Consider the following 19,665-nt stretch of genomic DNA (forward strand, 5'->3'; position numbering starts at 1 on the left):
AAGGATTTGCATCTAGTCCCACAGGCACTTGGGAAGCAATTGAATTTTTTTTTTAGTAGAGATATAATTGTATTCCTAAATTCCTAAATGGTTTGGAAAATGGGAACATCAGTAGAAAAGTCCTTGAACAGGTTTTGTTTGTTAGGATGGAGACTGAATTAGGGTTGGCAGAAGGAATAAAAAGGGATTTAGTTGTGGGAAATACTACAGAGAGATAGAGATTAACTAATGTCAGTGAAGAGGAAGTCATAAATTGAAGATAAACCTAAAGCTCAATCGAACTGGCAGAAAAGATGAGGCTGGCAGTTTCACAAAGGTGGAAATAGGTGGTATTCAACTTTTCTTTGATTGACCTGTGGACTACTGTTATATCCTTCTAATCCACTGTCAAAAACATGTTTTAAAATGTGTTTTAGAAGTATTAATATTGATACGTAAAATAACCAGAGGCATTAAAAATACATTTGTATTTTTTAAGTAACAAGCCATTTTTTTTAATTATGAGAACAAGATGTGATTTACTCTTCTGATTTAATTACTAATGTACTAACCTTAAGGATATAAATGAATGCAGGATGAATAATTAGAAATGTAATGCTTGTAAACCCTTTCTTCTGTTCATGTCATCGACACTGGAATTAATGTTAAAATTGTGGTGATGTTTCTTTTTATAATCTGAACACACATCTATCACGCTAAAGCAAGTTCGTTGTATAATCTTCCCCAGTATTGTTTACTTATGATTTTCAAGTGCTTCAGATACAGTCTACATAGGGGGCTGTGGCCGTGATATTATACCCTATTAACTATGTCCCATTCAAGTAAGTTCTAGCTATGATTATATAGAGAGGAGTAGGAATACTCTTTAGGACCCTTATACCCATATGTTAACATCTATGGAAAGAATGCCAAAATTAAATACACTAATAGACAAGCTTGGACTACTTTTGAAGAGATTCCTTTTCATCATTCCTGTATTTTTAGGCCCTGTCCTATCCTTTACTATGTTCCATAAGCACTCATTTTCTCCTCTTTAGACCTCTGCTGATCTTAAGCTTTTTCCTTCCTTTTTTCAGGGACTTTCAAGTAAGGCCAGCTTTGCTGCCATATGCTGTACTTTTGCTGCTATTGCCCTTCACTAATGCCACGTATGATGCTTTCTAGTTTATGTAACCTTCTGCTCCTAAGTTTCATCCTGACTTTGGTCCACTGCCATGCTCTGACTCTGAAATCTTTGCAAGTCTTGGTACTGTCAGCCCATGCTTTTGCTTGCTTAGTCCATTCCTCTCAGTATACAGTCTAGGACTCTTCCTGCCTGTCTAATCATTAAAACACTGGTTCCTTGTATATTTCTCCTCATTCTTCTTTGTCAGCTGTTGGGGAAAATATTTTCATGAATTATTTTTGAGCCTATCTAAATGTGAAAAAAAAGTGTACACCAAATAGAATTGACAGAATAAATACTGAAATAAATATAGCATGACTATTCAAATTCAGGGGTCACTGTAGCAGAAAGAAAGCACATGACTTTTATTGAGTCCATAAAGATAGTATGAACAAAGCTCAAATCTAGGGTGTTATTTTTTTGCCTTTAATTTTTATAAGTATTGGTTACATAATACATCATTCTTATAAATTAAAACATATTAACCCTGGGGTATACTCCACCCACAAGAAATGTTGCTAAAACTTCCTCCTACAGTTCAACCACAGGGATGGTCTAAGAATAAATGTTGACAGGCAACAAGCCTCCCTGCAGAGAGTAATTAATTTCAATTTAAAGTTTTGGGAACATAATATATTTCTTTTTAATGCAGTCTTTAGATTTCTAGTCAAATTTAAACTTGTGAAAAAAGGAGACTTCCTGTAATTCTTCTGGGGCAATAATGTTTTGAAACACACTCCAACAAATCCACATTACAGTGGTACCAATTAGATAATCTGAAGTTAATATCCAAACAATCAGTCCAACACTTACAACTGTGAGCATAATTTCTGCATTCTATTCTTTTCTAAAAAAAATTCATCAATTCAACAAATATTTGTTTAGCTTCTACTAAACACTAGGCAATGTTCTAAAAATTGGGTTTAAAAATTGCAAGTGAGACAAGGTTCCTATTCTATGGCAATCAAATTTATTTGGGAAGCTAATCAATAGCAAATTATACCATGGCAATAGCATTCTAGTTGAGGACACAGTTAATAAACAATAAATATGACACAGATAATGATAAGAGCTTAAAAAAAAGAATGAAGCCAGTTAAAAGTAGAATTGGAAGCAGAGAGAGAAGGGTTCTTTGTAGAACAGGATGGGCTGCTGTACAGACAGCGTCCGATAAGAGACAGAAGAAACAGAGGAGGTGAGTACTATGAGCATGCTAGGGTAGAGCTGGCAACGGCAAAGGTCTTTAGAATGCTACCTCAATGACGCTAGTCTCTCTCACTGACTCTTTTCACAAAACATTTAATTAGGCTAATTATACAATCACATGAATGTCTTGAGTGCGATAGTAACTACAAAATAAAAGTCATGAAGACAGTAAGTATTGAGTCAGCTGTTTAGGTTTATCAATCCCTCTTCAAATAAAGCAATTTAGCTGGGTGTGGTGACTCACACTTGTAATCTCAGCACTTTGGGAGGCTGAGGAAGGAGGATCACCTGAGTCCAGGAGTGCAAGAACAGCCTGGGCAATATAAGGAGACCCCGTCTCTACAAAAATTTTTTTAAAAAAACTACTCAGGTATGGTGGCACACACCTGTGGTCCCAGCTACTCAGGAGGCTGAGGTGGGAGGGTCACTTGAGCCCAGGAGGTGAAGGCTGCAGTGAGCTCTGTTCATGCCACTGTACTACAGCCTGGGAGACAGAATAAGACCCTGACTAAAAAATTTTTTTAAATTAAAATAAAAATGAATTACACATAAAACTATAATTAAAAATAAACAAAAACAACCTGAGATGAAATTAAAACTAACTCACCTGGTATGTAAATCTAATGAGTTCAACAATGTATCATAAAACTTGACAAATTTTAATACCACAACTAGCAAGGTTTGATAGACTGGTAGAGCTATACAGATCAAATCATACTTGTTTAATGATTTAAGCAAGAAAGTTACAAGTTAAACTAGCAAATTGTAGTAAAACATACAATGAGCACCACCAGTTATTTAAAAAGTGTTAGACAGCATTAGACTGAAATAAAGGGAAAGTGCTTTTTTATTCCTCTCACTTGCCATGAAATAATCTCCAGGTGCTCTTTATTTTTAGAACGTGAGCTTATTTCTTAGATAAATCACTCAAGTCAGTTGCTCAGACATGGTTCAAAGCCCTTATGTAATACTTTCATTTTTCTCCCTTGGACATAGAGAGAAGACAAAATAAAGTTAGCAGAAAAATAAACACACAAAGAGCAACGAACTACCTTATCTACATCCATAATAGCTGTCAAATAAAAATGTAAATTAAAGTCCAAAAATTCAGCAAAGGACCTAATAGGGATATAACTTTTATACTCTCAATGAATTAATGATGATTTGTACATTTCTATTTTTCTCATTTGTCTTTAAGCATTTTCTTTTGAATAAAGTCTTTTGAATAAAGTTATTCTTCAAGTCAAATAAAACTTGAAGAATATCATAAGGCCGAGCACAGTGGCTCACATCTGTATTTCCAGCACTGTGGGAGGCCGAGGCAGGAAGATCGCTTGAGTGCAGTAGTTTGAGTCCAGCCTGGGCAACATAGAGAAACCCTGTCTCTAATACAAAAAAAATTGGGGGTTGATAAACCTAAACAGCTGACTCAGTACTTACTGTCTACATGACTTTTATTTTGTAGTTACCATCGCACTAATTAATACAAAAAAATCAGGGATTGATAAACCTAAACAGCTGACTCAATGCTTACTGTCTACATGACTTTTATTTTGTAGTTACCATCACACTCAAGACATTCATGTGATTGTATAATTAGCCTAATTAATACAAAAAAAATTAGCCAAGTGTGGTGGTGCATGCCTGTAGTCTCAGCTATTTGGGAGACTGAAGTGGGAGGACTGCTTAAGCCTAGGAGGTGGAGGTTGCAGTGAGCCGAGATGGTGCCACTGCACTCCAGCCTGGGCGACAGAGTGAGACCCTGTCTTAAAAAAAAAAAGAATATTATTATTAATTAATAATAATATTAATTAATAATAATAATATTATTATTATAGTTCAAGGGACTCAAGTAGGATTTTGGTGAAATCAGGATAAGCCAGGCTGGGCCAAGTTCAACCTGGGAATGCAAGTAGACCTACACATACATACATACATAGGTTCAAGTCAAGGTCAGATGTCGAAACAGTTATTTTAGACAAGGACACAGGGCAAAATCATTCTAAAAGGTACATTTAAAAATGAAATATCAATTTTCTTTGTGAAAGAACAGACTTGGCTTTGTTTAAAGCCTGGACCCTCTGAGCAAATACTACCTCGACGTAGCTAAGATTTTCCTCCCCTAAATTAGCTGGAGATCATAAACCCTGAATAATAATCTAAATAATGAAACTTTACTAGAGTGCAGTCATTTCACTTTATGAGGAAATACAATGTCTGAATATTTAGTGTGTGAATGCAGTTTATGTAGGCATGCTGCCCCAACCTCTGGAGGCCCAGCTGGCCCTCTCTCTGGGAATGGTGGGGCCACAATGCAGCCGGTGTGGGGCTTGTCTCGTTTTTCTGCTGGAAGTTTAACTATTGTCTCTCCTTGCAACAAGAGATGAGCCCAATGCCTTTTCTATCTTTATGATGGAAATTAAACTACAGAGTTTTATTTGTGACAATGTCAAAATATTTTAATCCATCCATTCATTCAACAAATGTGTAAATAGCCAAGCATGACTCTACACAAAGAGAAATAAGAGATTCGTCTGACAGTAGTTTTGCTAAAATTTTATCTTACCAATTAGAAACTATGATAAAAGTCTTCTATTATAGTTATATAGTTATGAAACTCTATTTTTACTATAAAAGTAATCAGTTGCATGCAGACTTCTCATAGATCATGGTCATAATGCTTCCACATATTTGTGACAGCCAATTTTCTCTTTTTCAGATACAGATTTAATTGTCATAACAGTCATTTATTAGTTCCGTTTTATTTTCCCTTTTTTGGTTGAGAAAGTAACCTTTGAGTTAGGAAAATAATTTTATTTAATAAAAACAGGAATAGTTATTTGAGTTTTAAGTTAATACTGTTACTTAGCCACTAGGCTATGCTAAAGTATAGCCCATTTGTTCAAGAACACTTCTATCTTCATGCTACACACACACACACACACACACACACACACACACACTCACACAAACCAGGAAAATAAATTCAAAAGCTGGATATGAATCATTTAACCATTCAAAACGTAGCTGGTAATTTGTTCAACAGATTTATCTAAGGGTTAGTTTCTATAATTAGTTTAGATAACATATTCCAAAAGAATAAATAAACTCAAGTTTTTGCTAAATATACATCTTGTGGTAATGCTCAGTTTGGTTTTAAAAGGATGGAATCATAGTTATGCTTATCTGATCCAAATTAAATATCTATTTTCATTTACATTTAGTTAGTCCTACTTAAATAAACTATAACATATAGTCGTGGACTGATTAGTTATCAGAAACATAAGCTTTAGATTGGATGCATTTTACCTTCTGGTTTAAAGAAATAGTCATTTTAAAATGCAACACTGAGAACTAAACACCATTTATTTCATTTATTTTAGGCATTTTTTACATTAAAATTATGTTCTATTCTCAATAAACTGTGTTTAGAATCTTTTAAGGTTCAATTTGTGAATAAGGCTTACTCTCATTTGTATTACTTTTCCCTTAATACTCTAGGGAGCACAATATTACATTTTTACCATCATTATTCACATTAATATCTATCTCTGATTATACACTGTGGGAGGCATTGAGAATTCAAATAGGTCTAAGAAACTTACAGTTGAGAACACACACAAAAATATAAATAACATTGATAAAGATATTTTTTAGGGGCCATAGATAAGTTATAAATGAATAAAACAGAGAATACATGTTACAATAGTTTATGTAAGAAAGATCTATTTGATGTCCACATTATTAAAACAGAGAATAGGTTTTTACTACTGAAGTCCCAAAGATTTCAAAGTCTAAAGTGCTCTGAAGATAAAAATCCATTATCCTCCAATTTATTTTTTAATCCACCTAACAACTCTATCTGTAACAGGAGTTTGCTATATTTTAAAGATAAATTAATATTTTTAAAACTTGACTTGTCTCTCTCAAAATTATTATCCATCTGTTAATTATTGATTATAGGAGAAATGATTGACAAAACACGATCCAGGCCCAAAGCAAAATGCTATTAATCTACTATTCCTGCTATATTATTGCTTTGGTATATGATGGAATACTTGGAAGAAAAAGATTAACTTTCTTTCTCTTCTTAAATGTAATTAAGTGCAGTAAAATCCATTTATGAAGTACCTCAGAAAAAGACAAATATAGCTATGCTGTAGGTGAAATGTTCTCCAATACATGTTTACACATAGGTGTATTATTCAAAATGTTTAAAACTGTTGCCACATGGGTACTGAGAAAACAGAACAGATGCTTAGGTTAAAGCACCTCTAACTGTCCCTGTCCATAGGGAGCAATTACTATTATAGCAATGTTGAAAATGTTTAATTCTTCTAATATTAGTATTAAAATATTTTAATTGAACCACTATTTTGGAATATGATATTCTTAATTTTGCTACACAACACACTATCTTAGCATAACATCATCACACATAATTTTCAGTTCTAACATTGCTTCAGTGTGTACATCAGAAACTGAAGAGATATTTAAATATCTGGAAATGCCTGTATCTCTCAGCAATGTTAGATAATAATAGATATGGTTGGGCTATGAGCCATTTCTGGTCCGTGTCCTTCAGTGAGTTCCTGAGCTTTATTGATTAAATTAAGAGACTATGATATATCCTCTTTAGTCTTTTCCCTCACCTTTAGTCTTGGGCAGAAGGTAATTGCAGGCCTTTCTAGGGGTACTGATTTAGTCAAAGAGATGTGATAAAAACATACCCTACCCCCAAATCAAGCCTTGTAAGGGGTCTGGATTGTCTCACCTATCCTGGAGTATGCTAAACCAAGGAACTGCCAGTTAGAGCAAGGGTTTCTTCCCACTGGAGCTAAAGGTTACAGGACCTGCCCTATGCATGTTCAGTCTTTGTTCCTGAGACAAGCTGAAGGTCCAGGGGTATTCACCATGGTATAGTACTGGCCATGGGTAAATTAGGGCCATCTTGGCATTATGATAGGTTCCTGTTTTTTGTTTTTTTTTTAATTGTGCCATTCATCAAAAGAAAAAGGGACTGAGTGAAAAAGGGTAGAGAAACAACTGCAGTTCCTGGAACATACTCTGTTCTTTTATGTGTAACTCTGCTAGTCTCTAAGCACTTTAGAGCACTAGCACTCTCTCTAGTCTCAAAGCACTCTATGACAGTTTCACTGAACTTGTCATCAACAGCTAAAAGTCCTTCCAGGACTCCCTGCCTTTGTACATGCTGTCATGTAGCTGGAATGCCATTTCTCCCACTGTCTACCTGATAAATTCATCCTTCAAGTTTTATCTCAAAAGTCAGGTGTCCTGTGAGACTTTCATTCACTATACCTGGCAAAAATCAGGTATTATTTCTCCCAGGTTCCCATTTCTGTCTTACAGCACTTATCACTATCATAATTATTTGCATACAAGTCTGAATTCCTGATTAGCCAGTTTCTATAGGCCTGCAATAACATCACATTAAAGTTTGTCCTAGTTGGAAGACAGTAGTGCTCAATACATGCCTGCTGCATAAATTACTGGTGAACAGGTAGATGGATACATGAATTAAATTTTAAATCCCAGATACTCCATATGCATTATAATCTAAGTCATAGTTAGACTTGACTTTACATTACTACATTAAAGATGCATGATATTGGTTATCCAAATCATGGTTCCATTTCTAAGAGCCCACCCTCTCATGTACTTTTTCCCTTTGGTGAGGTCTGTTCTGACACTGCACATGCTGCCTACTAAACCAAAAAGCAATACAGTCCTTAGCTCCACCCCAACTGTAATGTATACCTTGGGTTTCCCCCTGTCCAGAGCCTAACTTTGTTTCCCCTAATGGTCATCTAAAGAATCCTCCTCATTTTTTGAATAATCAGTTTGCTCCACCCTGATGTTAGTGATTGGGCCCCAATGCCTGCAGACTCTGCTTGTTACAAGGATGCACTTTCTTAGACCTCTATGTCTGTTGCTAAACTCAGGGTAAGCCACTTCAACAACTGCTTTTCTCCATAGTAAGAAAAATGGCCCCTTTTCTTTCCTAATGGCTAATACCCCTATGCTGGGATTTGGCCATAGTAAGTCCAAAGTGTTATTCTCCATAGTAAGAAAAATGGCCTCTTTTCTTTCCTAATGGCTAATACCCCTATGCTGGGATTTGGCCATAGTAAGTCCAAAGCGTTATTCTGAGGAAGTCCTGGATTTTTGGCAATTCATTTTATTCAAGAGTTCAGACCTGTTTCATCACCAGCTGCAACAGACAAAGAACCCTGGCAGAGATGAAGGCTGACTCTGACCCCTGGTGATCCCCAGGAGACAGTCCCTGCATTTCTTCCCCAGGCAACAGTAGCAGTTTTCTCCAATATTGATTCAATTCTCACTCACATGTTTGGATGAACACTCATATCCCTCTTGTCAAAATGTATACAGCCTCGTTGGGTTACATCTACACTATGTTTTAGTTTTTATACAGTCTATGGAAGTTTAACTATTTCTAGGGACCTCAGTGCTAAGCTTGTTTCAACTATTATTGTAATTTGAAGAATGTTTCTTAGAAGGTATCAGTGGCCTGGTGCCCTGTATCAATATGACTGATGAGTAATACTAACACAATCAAGTTCCAATATTGTGGTAGCTCGCATACAGTTATCTTAACTAAGGACTCATGTATTGAGCTATAAAGCCATCTATGGGTCTAAAAACATTGAGTAAGATAACTTATGTATGTCACTTTTTGAGAAAACTCCATGTGAAAGCCTGCTATACTGGTTCTCTCACTAAACTGACAAAAATAATACACTGAAATTAAATTCAATAATTCAGGAAAAAAATCCTCAAATTTATACTCACCCACTATGCTTCATATGTGCTGGTTTATCCATTCGCACTGCCAGTTTGATTTTTAAGTCAGAATCCTGGCTATTTTTTGGAACTACCATTCGGTGTAATTCAGCTGATTTGGGGCTATTAGAAGTTGGGTATAATATCACCTGTATGGAAAAAAAAACCCACATTTAAACGCATGATACGGAGTGTCTACGGGTTGGAACTAAAATATTTTCTATGTTTTCCTGTTTGAAAAAATGACGTCAACACCCAAATGTATCCGATAAACCATTTGACTCCCTACTACAATAGCTGATGGATTTTCAATACAGACTCAATTTATTTTTTTGACAAATATGTGTTTTCACATTATCACATGAGTTTTCTTCCTGTGTCACTTCATAACGAATTAATAGCAAAACAAGCTACAGTTGAATTGACGTTGAAAAATACTCAAGAGACACCCATAATTTCAAGAAAATTCTAAACTCCTCAGGGCAAAGCAGTTCAGAAAGATATTCTTTGAAATTATGGATAACATGCTTAAAAACCAAAGCCAATTATTTGAAACAGCACAAATATGCCTCATGCTTTAATATTATCATTGTATTATCATTGTAAAATAGTATTAAAGGAAATCAACTCAATTAGAGATGGAAAACAGCACATTTTCTGCCGTAGATCAATACCAAAGAAGGACTTTTTCCTGACATGTTTTCAAAACTATAGATATTATAATGACTGAAACAAAGTAATTATTTTTAACAAAACTGCCCAATTGACAAGTGATTATTTCACAACCCTCACTTCACAGAGTCAACCCAGGAAAGAGAAGCCTACTCTTCAGATGTTAGGTGCCATGCAGATAACACAAGGTATTTTCTCCCTTTTAAAATCAGTTATGACATATTTAGGCACAGTTTACATCTAAGCCTTAATATTTTTAAATGGGAGCATTATAGGCTAAAATGCAAAATATGTGAAGTGCACTGCATTATATTTTAAGCCATAAACCTGAAGTTTAGATATGAATGGAAGAATTATAAACATTCTCAGGTATGCTAATTTTTTTCACAAACAAAATAAATATGTTCATTAAAACTATATTGAAACATATCTTCTTGTGGATAAATCTTGAGGCAACACAAAGTGATTGTGAATCTGAAATTTCTTTGTAATACTGTTATAATTTTACTTTAATATAACAAAACTAAGTCCAGTCTCAAGTTGTTACAGATAGTCTTTACCAATTTAATAAGGCTGCCTTCTATTCTTAGATTCTAATAGTAAAATGTTTTGAAAGCATTCATGGCAATTGACTTTGTCATGCCCTTCCCCTACCCTCAAATCCTCATTTGCAGTATAAGTAGAAATCTTCACCGAGAAATCTTTAAGCAAGACTCTCCTTCTCTCTAGGAAAGACAACACAGTCATAAAAGCTTCTCAAACTATTCTCAACTTGCAAGTTGTTAAATGTATCTACTATTTTGAGACTTTTCTCTAGCCTTTCCTAAAAGCCATAGCTGTGTTGAATCCAGCATATCTATATACTCAAGTATATAAAGGACATCTAAGAACAAACTAAATGACATTTGCAATGTTTTCACAATTATGATCATACTCTAGAATTCATTTTGACTCCTAAAATATCCAATGTAATATTTTACAGATTCTTTCTTAAGTGATAGTAAAGAAAAATAAGCTGATAGCTTTTGGCTCAAACCAGTAGACAAAGGAATATCATTATCAACTTAGAAGGTTATTCCAAAAAAGAATAAAAGACTAAGATAGATCTCTATATCCTCTGTAGCTATAGCTGCTATTTTCCTAACAAGTCTGGAAAGCTTTTTCTCTTTCTCCACACCCATTCCCCACACCAACTTTAAAAAAATTATTTGGCATGAGCCACTTACAGACTTTATTGCTTTTTAATTCTTCCTTCTATGTTTATATAAAAATTGGTATTGTACCAAACTCTAAACTCTTATACAGGAATGGAATATTTAAATTAAAACTTCTGACAATTTCTCATTCTGTAAATGCCGATGATGGCTTGCTAAATTAGGTCCCAAGATAACTGATTTTGGCTGATCCACAAATTAAAGGCTATCCCAATATCGAATACCATTCTTTCTGCCACATTTTATTTTTTGATGGGTATTTCTAACTGAAGTCAGTGGAAGGATTTATTGCTCAGCTCTGTTCAATTAAATAAACACTGAGTTCTTACTATGTGAGGATACACAAAGATTAAAGAATATAAATGGCTCACATTTCTCAAGAGCTCAGTTCCTCTTCAATAGGGCTTAGTTTATGTCTTTTATTAATAGCACTCTTAGCTCTGATAATATCACTTCTTCCTATTGCTCTTCTTTCCCTACAGTATGCAATGGTTTCCTGATTTAGTTAATTTCTGGGTATATTCACAATCATCTGCTTGGCTTCTCCCTATCATATGTATATCTAATTCCCTATGTTATGTTCTCTCCATTGGAAAGATCTGGGAATATTTGTTTTTCTGGACAGACTGACTGACTGATAAAGGTTTGAACATTGGCACGTGTAACAAGGGGAGGTCCACAGATATGAAATCTTCTGTTTCTAAGAGAAGTGCATTGGTAAATAAATGCTGAACTTAAACTTCAAAATGGTCTGTAAAATAGTTTTCAGGCTCCCAAATTGCACAAGAAAAAAAGTGGTCATACTCCTTTATCCAATTTCGCCATGAACAAATAGATAAGGAAGCAGCTCCCAAGGTGCAGAGCCCAGAAGGCCATGGAGAATAAAGGACAAGGGAGTTCTTTTCAGAATACACAATACAGCTCTAATCAAGAGATCTGGAACACTTCCTTGGCAGGGTGTCTTCACAGTGCCTGCCAGATAGGATTTCATTATTTTAATTGGACAATTACTGCCATGCATTTCCCACTTTTCCTTTTTCCATGTGGCAAACTTACCCATAGCTCTCCTGTCCCTGTTCCGTTACTGTATATTGGATTTATGCTGAGGCAGAATGGGGAGGGAAGATGTCGTAGGCAGTTACCATGAACTTTAGTTCACAGGTTTCCAGCCTGCAAAGAGCCACAGCTAACTGTGATACAGATATTGGACTGAATATAAAAATGAAATAGGACTTTGGGCTGTTTCTCTTGAGTTGAGGTGAATGTGTTCTAGGTTTAGGAAGAAGGGCAACAAAACAACTTGGTGGCCACAAGGGTGAACTATGGCACACTGGCTGGCTATCTGCCACGATTCATGCTTTCACCAGTATAGAACCGTTGCTAGTAAACAGCAAATTAGCCAAGAAACAGGTTTTCTAGCTCCTCCTGCTTCTAAGGAGGGACATATGAAAGTTCTTGTTAAAGGGGTGAGAAGTGACATGTGTCACCTTGGGAAAAGGTTATCAAGATACAGGTTTGATGTCTTTACCGCACTTTATTCCACTGCCAGCCAAGTTCAGAGAACATCAATACCCTAGGAAATGAAAGAAATCAGAGCCCTAAATCACCATGTGGAAGAAAGGAATACCTGTGGTATTACCAAAGGAATACCTGTGGTAAACTCTTACAAACCTGATATTATTTTGAATTATTGAAATATAACGACTTTCTTGTTACAGCATTTAGCAGTATCCTAACTAGTACATCAACAAGGTGTTTTGTTTCAAAATCTTTCAAAAGTAAATAAGTGAATAAAGAATTTTTTTTTATCAGAAGCAGTTCCACTTCAATAGGACTCAGTTCATGTTTAGAGATTGTGTCTGATGTGGACAGTCACAATAATTAAAATATTTAACAGATATAAAAGCTTACTAAGGATCCTTCTGTATCCTAAATTCACATTTAAATCAAATTATAGCTCTGTACAAATAACTTTTAATATTATTTAGCAAACTATTTTGTTCTTTACCATTCATTTCTCTTAACCTTTCCGTATGCATTTCTGCTTCTTCTCGTTTATTTTTGTCACCAACACTTTAAATGTCTTGTCAGCATGGCACAAAAATGATTTCTTATCTTAAACATAAAGCTAATGTATCTTCTTCATAATAAAATGTCAGCATTACTTGTCATCTTTGCTAAGGTGTAATGGAAACCACAAAATGGTTTTTTAGGATTTGTTTAAAATTCCATCAAATTTAATATACAGGAAGAAAAACTAAGACTTAAAAAAATGAAATATAAAATACACATTTACACACAGAAATGTTTAGAGCGATGTGGGGTTCAGAAGTAGCTTTCTCTTAAAATATATAAGCTGTCACTTCTACATTGTTTTTTTTCTACTGAGATACCTGATTGAGGCCAAACTACATACATTTGTGCGCAAACTCTGTGATCTGTGAAATCAAGACTATTTAAATTGCTAAACTCTATTTCAACAAGCACCTGAAAAACTAAAACAAAAAACAAAACAGCACTGGGTGCTGGGGGAGACAAGCTAGAAAAACAGAGGGGCTAGATAGACAATTCACTACCTTCTCCCATATATGTCTCCTAGCTTAGAGAAAGGAAAAAACACCCTGGGATCACAATAATTGCACCGTATCTTACGGCAAAACAGTAGACACACAGTTGGTACAATTCTAGCTCCAAGATGAGTGCATTCAGCAATTCTTGAAAAAATCAGGACAGCTTTCATAGAGGAATTACAGTTTCACTTGGAAGTCTAAAAGAACAGATAAGATTTATAAGGCTGACATGGGGTAGGGGATGAAAAATAAAGATATGGGAGCTGTTGAAACCAAACACTGTAACAGTGGCACCCTAGAAAAAAGCACATGATTCCAATGCTGACATTTGTAACATTACACTAGGTTCTCAAGCTCTTCCCCAAGCTTGGCTGTTCAACTTTTTCTCTGTTCCCTGGACTTAGCCTCAGTCAGTTTCCACTGCTCTCCACGAAAAGAACTTCAATCAGTACAAACACTCATTACATTTTCTGCCATGTCAATTCTCTTTATGTTCTCAAAAGATAAGAGAGGGCCAGGTGTGATGGATCATGCCTATAATCCCAGCACTTTGGGAGGCCGAGGCAGGTGGATCACGAGGCCAGGAGTTTGAGACCAGCCTGGCCAACACAGTGAAACCTCATCTCTACTAAAAATACAAAAAATTAGTCAGGCATAGTGGCGGGTGCCTGTAATCACAGCTACTTGGGAGGCTGAGACAGGAGAATAGCTTGAACCCAGGAGGCAGAGGTTGCAGTGAGCCGAGACTGCGCCATTGCACTCCAGCCTGGGTGACAGTGTGAGACTCCACTTCAAAAAAAAAAAAAAAAAAAAAAAAGATAAACCGAGGATAAACCGAGAACCCTCTGGGCACCACCTTTCTAGAGTTAGGAAAAGGGACAAGACTCTATAACTGAGACCAGTCACCAAGGAGGCAGAAGAAAGCTGAAGTTTGTGATGTACCAAATTTAAGGGGGAGAGTTTTTTAGGTAGTAGGAAGGGGGCATCAGGGTCACATGGGGATCAAGAGGTTGCACTTTGTTGGGTCTGAAAGGCTATTGCCTGGTTAAAAAAGAGAGAGGTGACTAGAGATCTGAGCAGGAAAAAGCTTAGTTGAGGCCAAATAGCAATGGTGTGAGGGACATATTACGTTTGAGGAATAGAATAAGACTTCATTTAAGGTTTAAGTTGGCAAAATCAGGTAAGTTGGGCAAAATCATTTTGGCTAGAAGGTTACTGTGTGTAAAGGCAGGGAGGATGACAATACAGACAGGTAAGTTGAAGGAGATACAGGAAGGTTAAGCTTATGGATAAAACCAGTAATTATGGAAGATTAGGGATAGACTGTAAGAAATGTGTTTTGCTAAGTGTGTGTTATCCTATGTAGGTAACATTTAGTAAAACAATGTTTACAAACCAGAGAATGAAAATCAAATTTTCATACTTGTGTTAAGAATAATTCCCCTCTCTCTAGATACATAAATCTTAGAGATGAGTCATGTGACTCCATGATCAGGTTTCTCATATCCAACTAAGTGATGAACTAGCCTCAGAGGAAGAAGGAACTAAAAACACAATTAGCAGAAATCATGGTTCAATTTTTGATTAAAAATCACTTCTGCTTACTAACAGGTGTCCTTGAGATAAAGGATATTTTAGGCAAATGGCTGAGGGAACATCTTTCCAGATAAGTAGAGTCTATCTCTACAAGAAACCTTGACTTTTTGGGTTTAGTTGATGTTTCTTTTTCTCTTTCAATTGACAGAGATTTCATACTTTAGCAAAGATTCATAGTGACAGTCTCTAGCAAATCTTTCAAATACCTTCTTGAGAGTGTAGAACCTTGAGGTAGCATATATTATGAAAGGACTACCTGCAGTTTTTTTCACTTCAGTATTTATTTAGCAGATGTTAATAACCACATATATTAATATTTGCCCCAATATCAGAACCCTTACAGTATGTGAAGATGAAACAGATGATTTGTCTAAGGGAAATCTATATTATTCCTCAGTAACAGTTTCCTGTGTTTTAATACACTTGAGGTTGCTAAATCTAAATTATTTCTTATTTGATTTAATATCATGGCTTCCTGTCCTACTTAGTGAAAACAAAGAACACCTGCTCACTCTTACGCACACAATGCTCTTTTGTATACTGAAAGATTGGCATTAAATCTTCTGTCAACCTTATTGTCCATGGGCTAAATCGAGTTCCTTTATTTTCAAAGCTGGAAAGAATTTTGGAATTTACAATATGGAATTGATCAAACTCCCAACCTTTTACCAAATGTGTACTTGGCCCAACAGAGAACCACACACCACATCTCCTTCCTTCTATATATTTTTTAAAATAAGAAAGGCCCTTTTTTGAAAAAATAAAATGGGGTAGAAGAAAAACAAAGTATCATCCTAAGTGGATATTTTTTCCTTGACATTAGCTTGTTAAAAGATCAAGATTAGAAGCTTTGTTATTTGCATGATGGGAGGATTAAGGATAAAGCAAGGAAAAGAAAAGTAAGATGTGTCAATCATTCTCCAATTTTTCCTGACATCTCTATTTAATAATGATATGAAGGGGTCATTAGGCAAGCCCTTAGTAGTCTATGATCCTTGAGAGCAAGAGCTATTGTGTAGTAGACAGGGTAATTCATTTGTACCACACAGGGTCGCCTAAATGAGTATCTTTAAGACACTCTTTTTTCACCAGTTTTTTATTGAAATTACTATATTTAAAGTACGTATCCTGATGTTCTGATACACAGTGAACTGATCACTACAGTCAAGCTAATTAACATCCATTTCTTGACTGTTACCATTTTAAAAAAATCTCTAAGCCTTCTTAACCACAGTTTCCTTCACAGTCTATTGTAAACACTCACCAAGTATTTGTTGGTTGGATGGTTGGCTGGAAAGATGGATGGATGAATGAATGGGTGGGTGGACGCTTAGAAAAATTAGAAATAAAAATGTAAACCTAAAATTAATACTTCACTGTGACGAAAAGAGAAAAAGTCTTGATAACTAAATTACTGCCAAAATTTGATAACAGAGAATGATGGTAATTAATTCTACAGTATGTCGTTTACTTACCAGTCTCTCAAAATCTATGAAACTTTCATTCTTCCATATCTGGAATGTAATAGGTAGAATACTGGCTTCCCAAAGATGCCCAGATCCTAATCCCCAGGACTTGTGAATATGTTTTTACCTTAAATGGCAAAGGAGGATTAAGGTAGCAGGTGAAATTAAGATTGCTAATTAGGCAATTATTCACCTATACATGGGGGCTCAATACAATCACAAGGGTTCTGAAACATGGCAGAGGAAGGCAGAAGAGTCAGTGCTGATGTGAAAACGACCTGACCAGCCATTACTAGCTTCGTAATTGAAGAAAGAAATGAGTCAAAGAATGTAGGCAACCCCCAGAAATGGGAAAAGGCAAAACAAAACACACAACAAAGAGATTCTCCTCTAGAGCATCTAGAAAGGAACAGAACCCTGCTGATAACTTGATTTTAGCTCACAGAAATCCATTTTGAACTTTTTACTTCAGAACTATAAGATAACAAATTTATATGGTTTTAAGTCACTAAGAAGTTTTTGGTAAACTGTTGCAGCAGCAACAAGAAACTAATGTGTAGACAATGAAAGCTAAAATTTCATCATAAAGGAAAATTAAATTTACCTTTTAAATTTCTCCTCATAAGTGTGTGATTTAAAGATACTTTTACATATTGATTTCTATCATCAGCTTTGCTTACTTTGTGTGTGCTTATATCTTGCACACACCTGAAGCATTCTGCTTGTAAAAAATATTTTGAAATGCTTAATTTTCTCTCATTTTGTATTAATGTAGTTAAACAAAGTTTTGACTTTTCTTACAATAAATTGAACAAATTTTTTAAAGGTTTAACAATGAAGCTGATTATTTTGGTTACCAGAATGAAGACCATTATGCTTATATTACCAACAAAATTCAAGTTCCTTACAACCTAATGATTAAGAATTATTTCTGCTATTTCAAAGCCTTTCTTGGAGATTCTGAAAGACATAATCAAGTTTGTCAGTCACTATATTTTTCAAGGCTCAATTAAGAATAGTGTCTTTTATTAATATACATAGATCACTTTTCTTGTTTTTTTTTTTTCTTTTATTATTATTATTATTATACTTTAGGTTTTCTGGTACATGTGCGCAATGTGCAGGTAAGTTACATATGTATACATGTGCCATGCTGGTGCGCTGCACCCACCAACTCGTCATCTAGCATTAGGTATATCTCTCAATGCTATCCCTCCCCCCTCCCCCCACCCCACAACAGTCCCCGAAGTGTGATGTTCCCCTTCCTGTGTCCATGTGTTCTCATTGTTCAATTCCCACCTATGAGTGAGAATATGCGGTGTTTGGTTTTTTGTTCTTGCGATAGTTTACTGAGAATGATGATTTCCAATTTCATCCATGTCCCTACAAAGGACGTGAACTCATCATTTTTTATGGCTGCATAGTATTCCATGGTGTATATGTGCCACATTTTCTTAATCCAGTCTATCATTGTTGGACATTTGGGTTGGTTCCAAGTCTTTGCTATTGTGAATAATGCCGCAATAAACATACGTGTGCATGTCTCTTTATAGCAGCATGATTTATAGTCCTTTGGGTATATACCCAGTAATGGGATGGCTGGGTCGAATGGAATTTCTAGTTCTAGATCCCTGAGGAATCGCCACACTGACTTCCACAAGGGTTGAACTAGTTTACAATCCCACCAACAGTGTAAAAGTGTTCCTATTTCTCCACATCCTCTCCAGCACCTGTTGTTTCCTGACTTTTTAATGATTGCCATTCTAACTGGTGTGAGATGGTATCTCATTGTGGTTTTGATTTGCATTTCTCTGATGGCCAGTGATGGTGAGCATTTTTTCATGTGTTTTTTGGCTGCATAAATGTCTTCTTTTGAGAAGTGTCTGTTCATGTCCTTCGCCCACTTTTTGATGGGGTTGTTTGTTTTTTTCTCGTAAATTTGTTGGAGTTCATTGTAGATTCTGGATATTAGCCCTTTGTCAGATGAGTAGGTTGCGAAAATTTTCTCCCATTTTGTAGGTTGCCTGTTCACTCTGATGGTAGTTTCTTTTGCTGTGCAGAAGCTCTTGAGTTTAATTAGATCCCATTTGTCAATTTTGGCTTTTGTTGCCATTGCTTTTGGTGTTTTAGACATGAAGTCCTTGCCCATGCCTATGTCCTGAATGGTAATGCCTAAGTTTTCTTCTAGGGTTTTTATGGTTTTAGGTCTAACATTTAAGTCTTTAATCCATCTTGAATTGATTTTTGTATAAGGTGTAAGGAAGGGATCCAGTTTCAGCTTTCTACATATGGCTAGCCAGTTTTCCCAGCACCATTTATTAAATAGGGAATCCTTTCCCCATTTCTTGTTTTTGTCAGGTTTGTCAAAGATCAGATAGTTGTAGATATGTGGCATTATTTCTGACGGCTCTGTTCTGTTCCATTGATCTATATCTCTGTTTTGGTACCAGTACCATGCTGTTTTGGTTACTGTAGCCTTGTAGTATAGTTTGAAGTCAGGTAGTGTGATGCCTCCAGCTTTGTTCTTTTGGCTTAGGATTGACTTGGCGATGCGGGCTCTTTTTTGGTTCCATATGAACTTTAAAGTAGTTTTTTCCAATTCTGTGAAGAAAGTCATTGGTAGCTTGATGGGGATGGCATTGAATCTGTAAATTACCTTGGGAAGGATGGCCATTTTCATGATATTGATTCTTCCTACCCATGAGCATGGAATGTTCTTCCATTTGTTTGTATCCTCTTTTATTTCCTTGAGCAGTGGTTTGTAGTTCTCCTTGAAGAGGTCTTTCACATCCCTTGTAAGTTGGATTCCTAGGTATTTTATTCTCTTTGAAGCAATTGTGAATGGGAGTTCACTCATGATTTGGCTCTCTGTCTGTCTGTTATTGATGTATAAGAATGCTTGTGATTTTTGCACATTGATTTTGTATCCTAAGACTTTGCTGAAGTTGCTTATC

General features: G+C 35.7%; 1 protein-coding gene across 3 annotated transcripts in view; it reads right to left on the reverse strand.

Moving 5' to 3' along the window:
• The window catches only part of CADPS2 (calcium dependent secretion activator 2), a 567,688-nt gene that overhangs the window by 242,203 nt on the left and 305,820 nt on the right, over positions 1-19,665 (reverse strand). For all 3 annotated transcript variants that reach the window (XM_024250127.3, XM_054559726.2, XM_054559723.2), the window contains exon 8: positions 9,203-9,342. In XM_024250127.3, coding sequence (XP_024105895.1) covers positions 9,203-9,342 — 140 coding nt within the window. The remainder of the gene's footprint in view (positions 1-9,202; positions 9,343-19,665) is intronic.

Source organism: Pongo abelii, chromosome 6, assembly GCF_028885655.2.
Source record: "Pongo abelii isolate AG06213 chromosome 6, NHGRI_mPonAbe1-v2.0_pri, whole genome shotgun sequence".
Taxonomy (NCBI): domain Eukaryota; kingdom Metazoa; phylum Chordata; class Mammalia; order Primates; family Hominidae; genus Pongo; species Pongo abelii.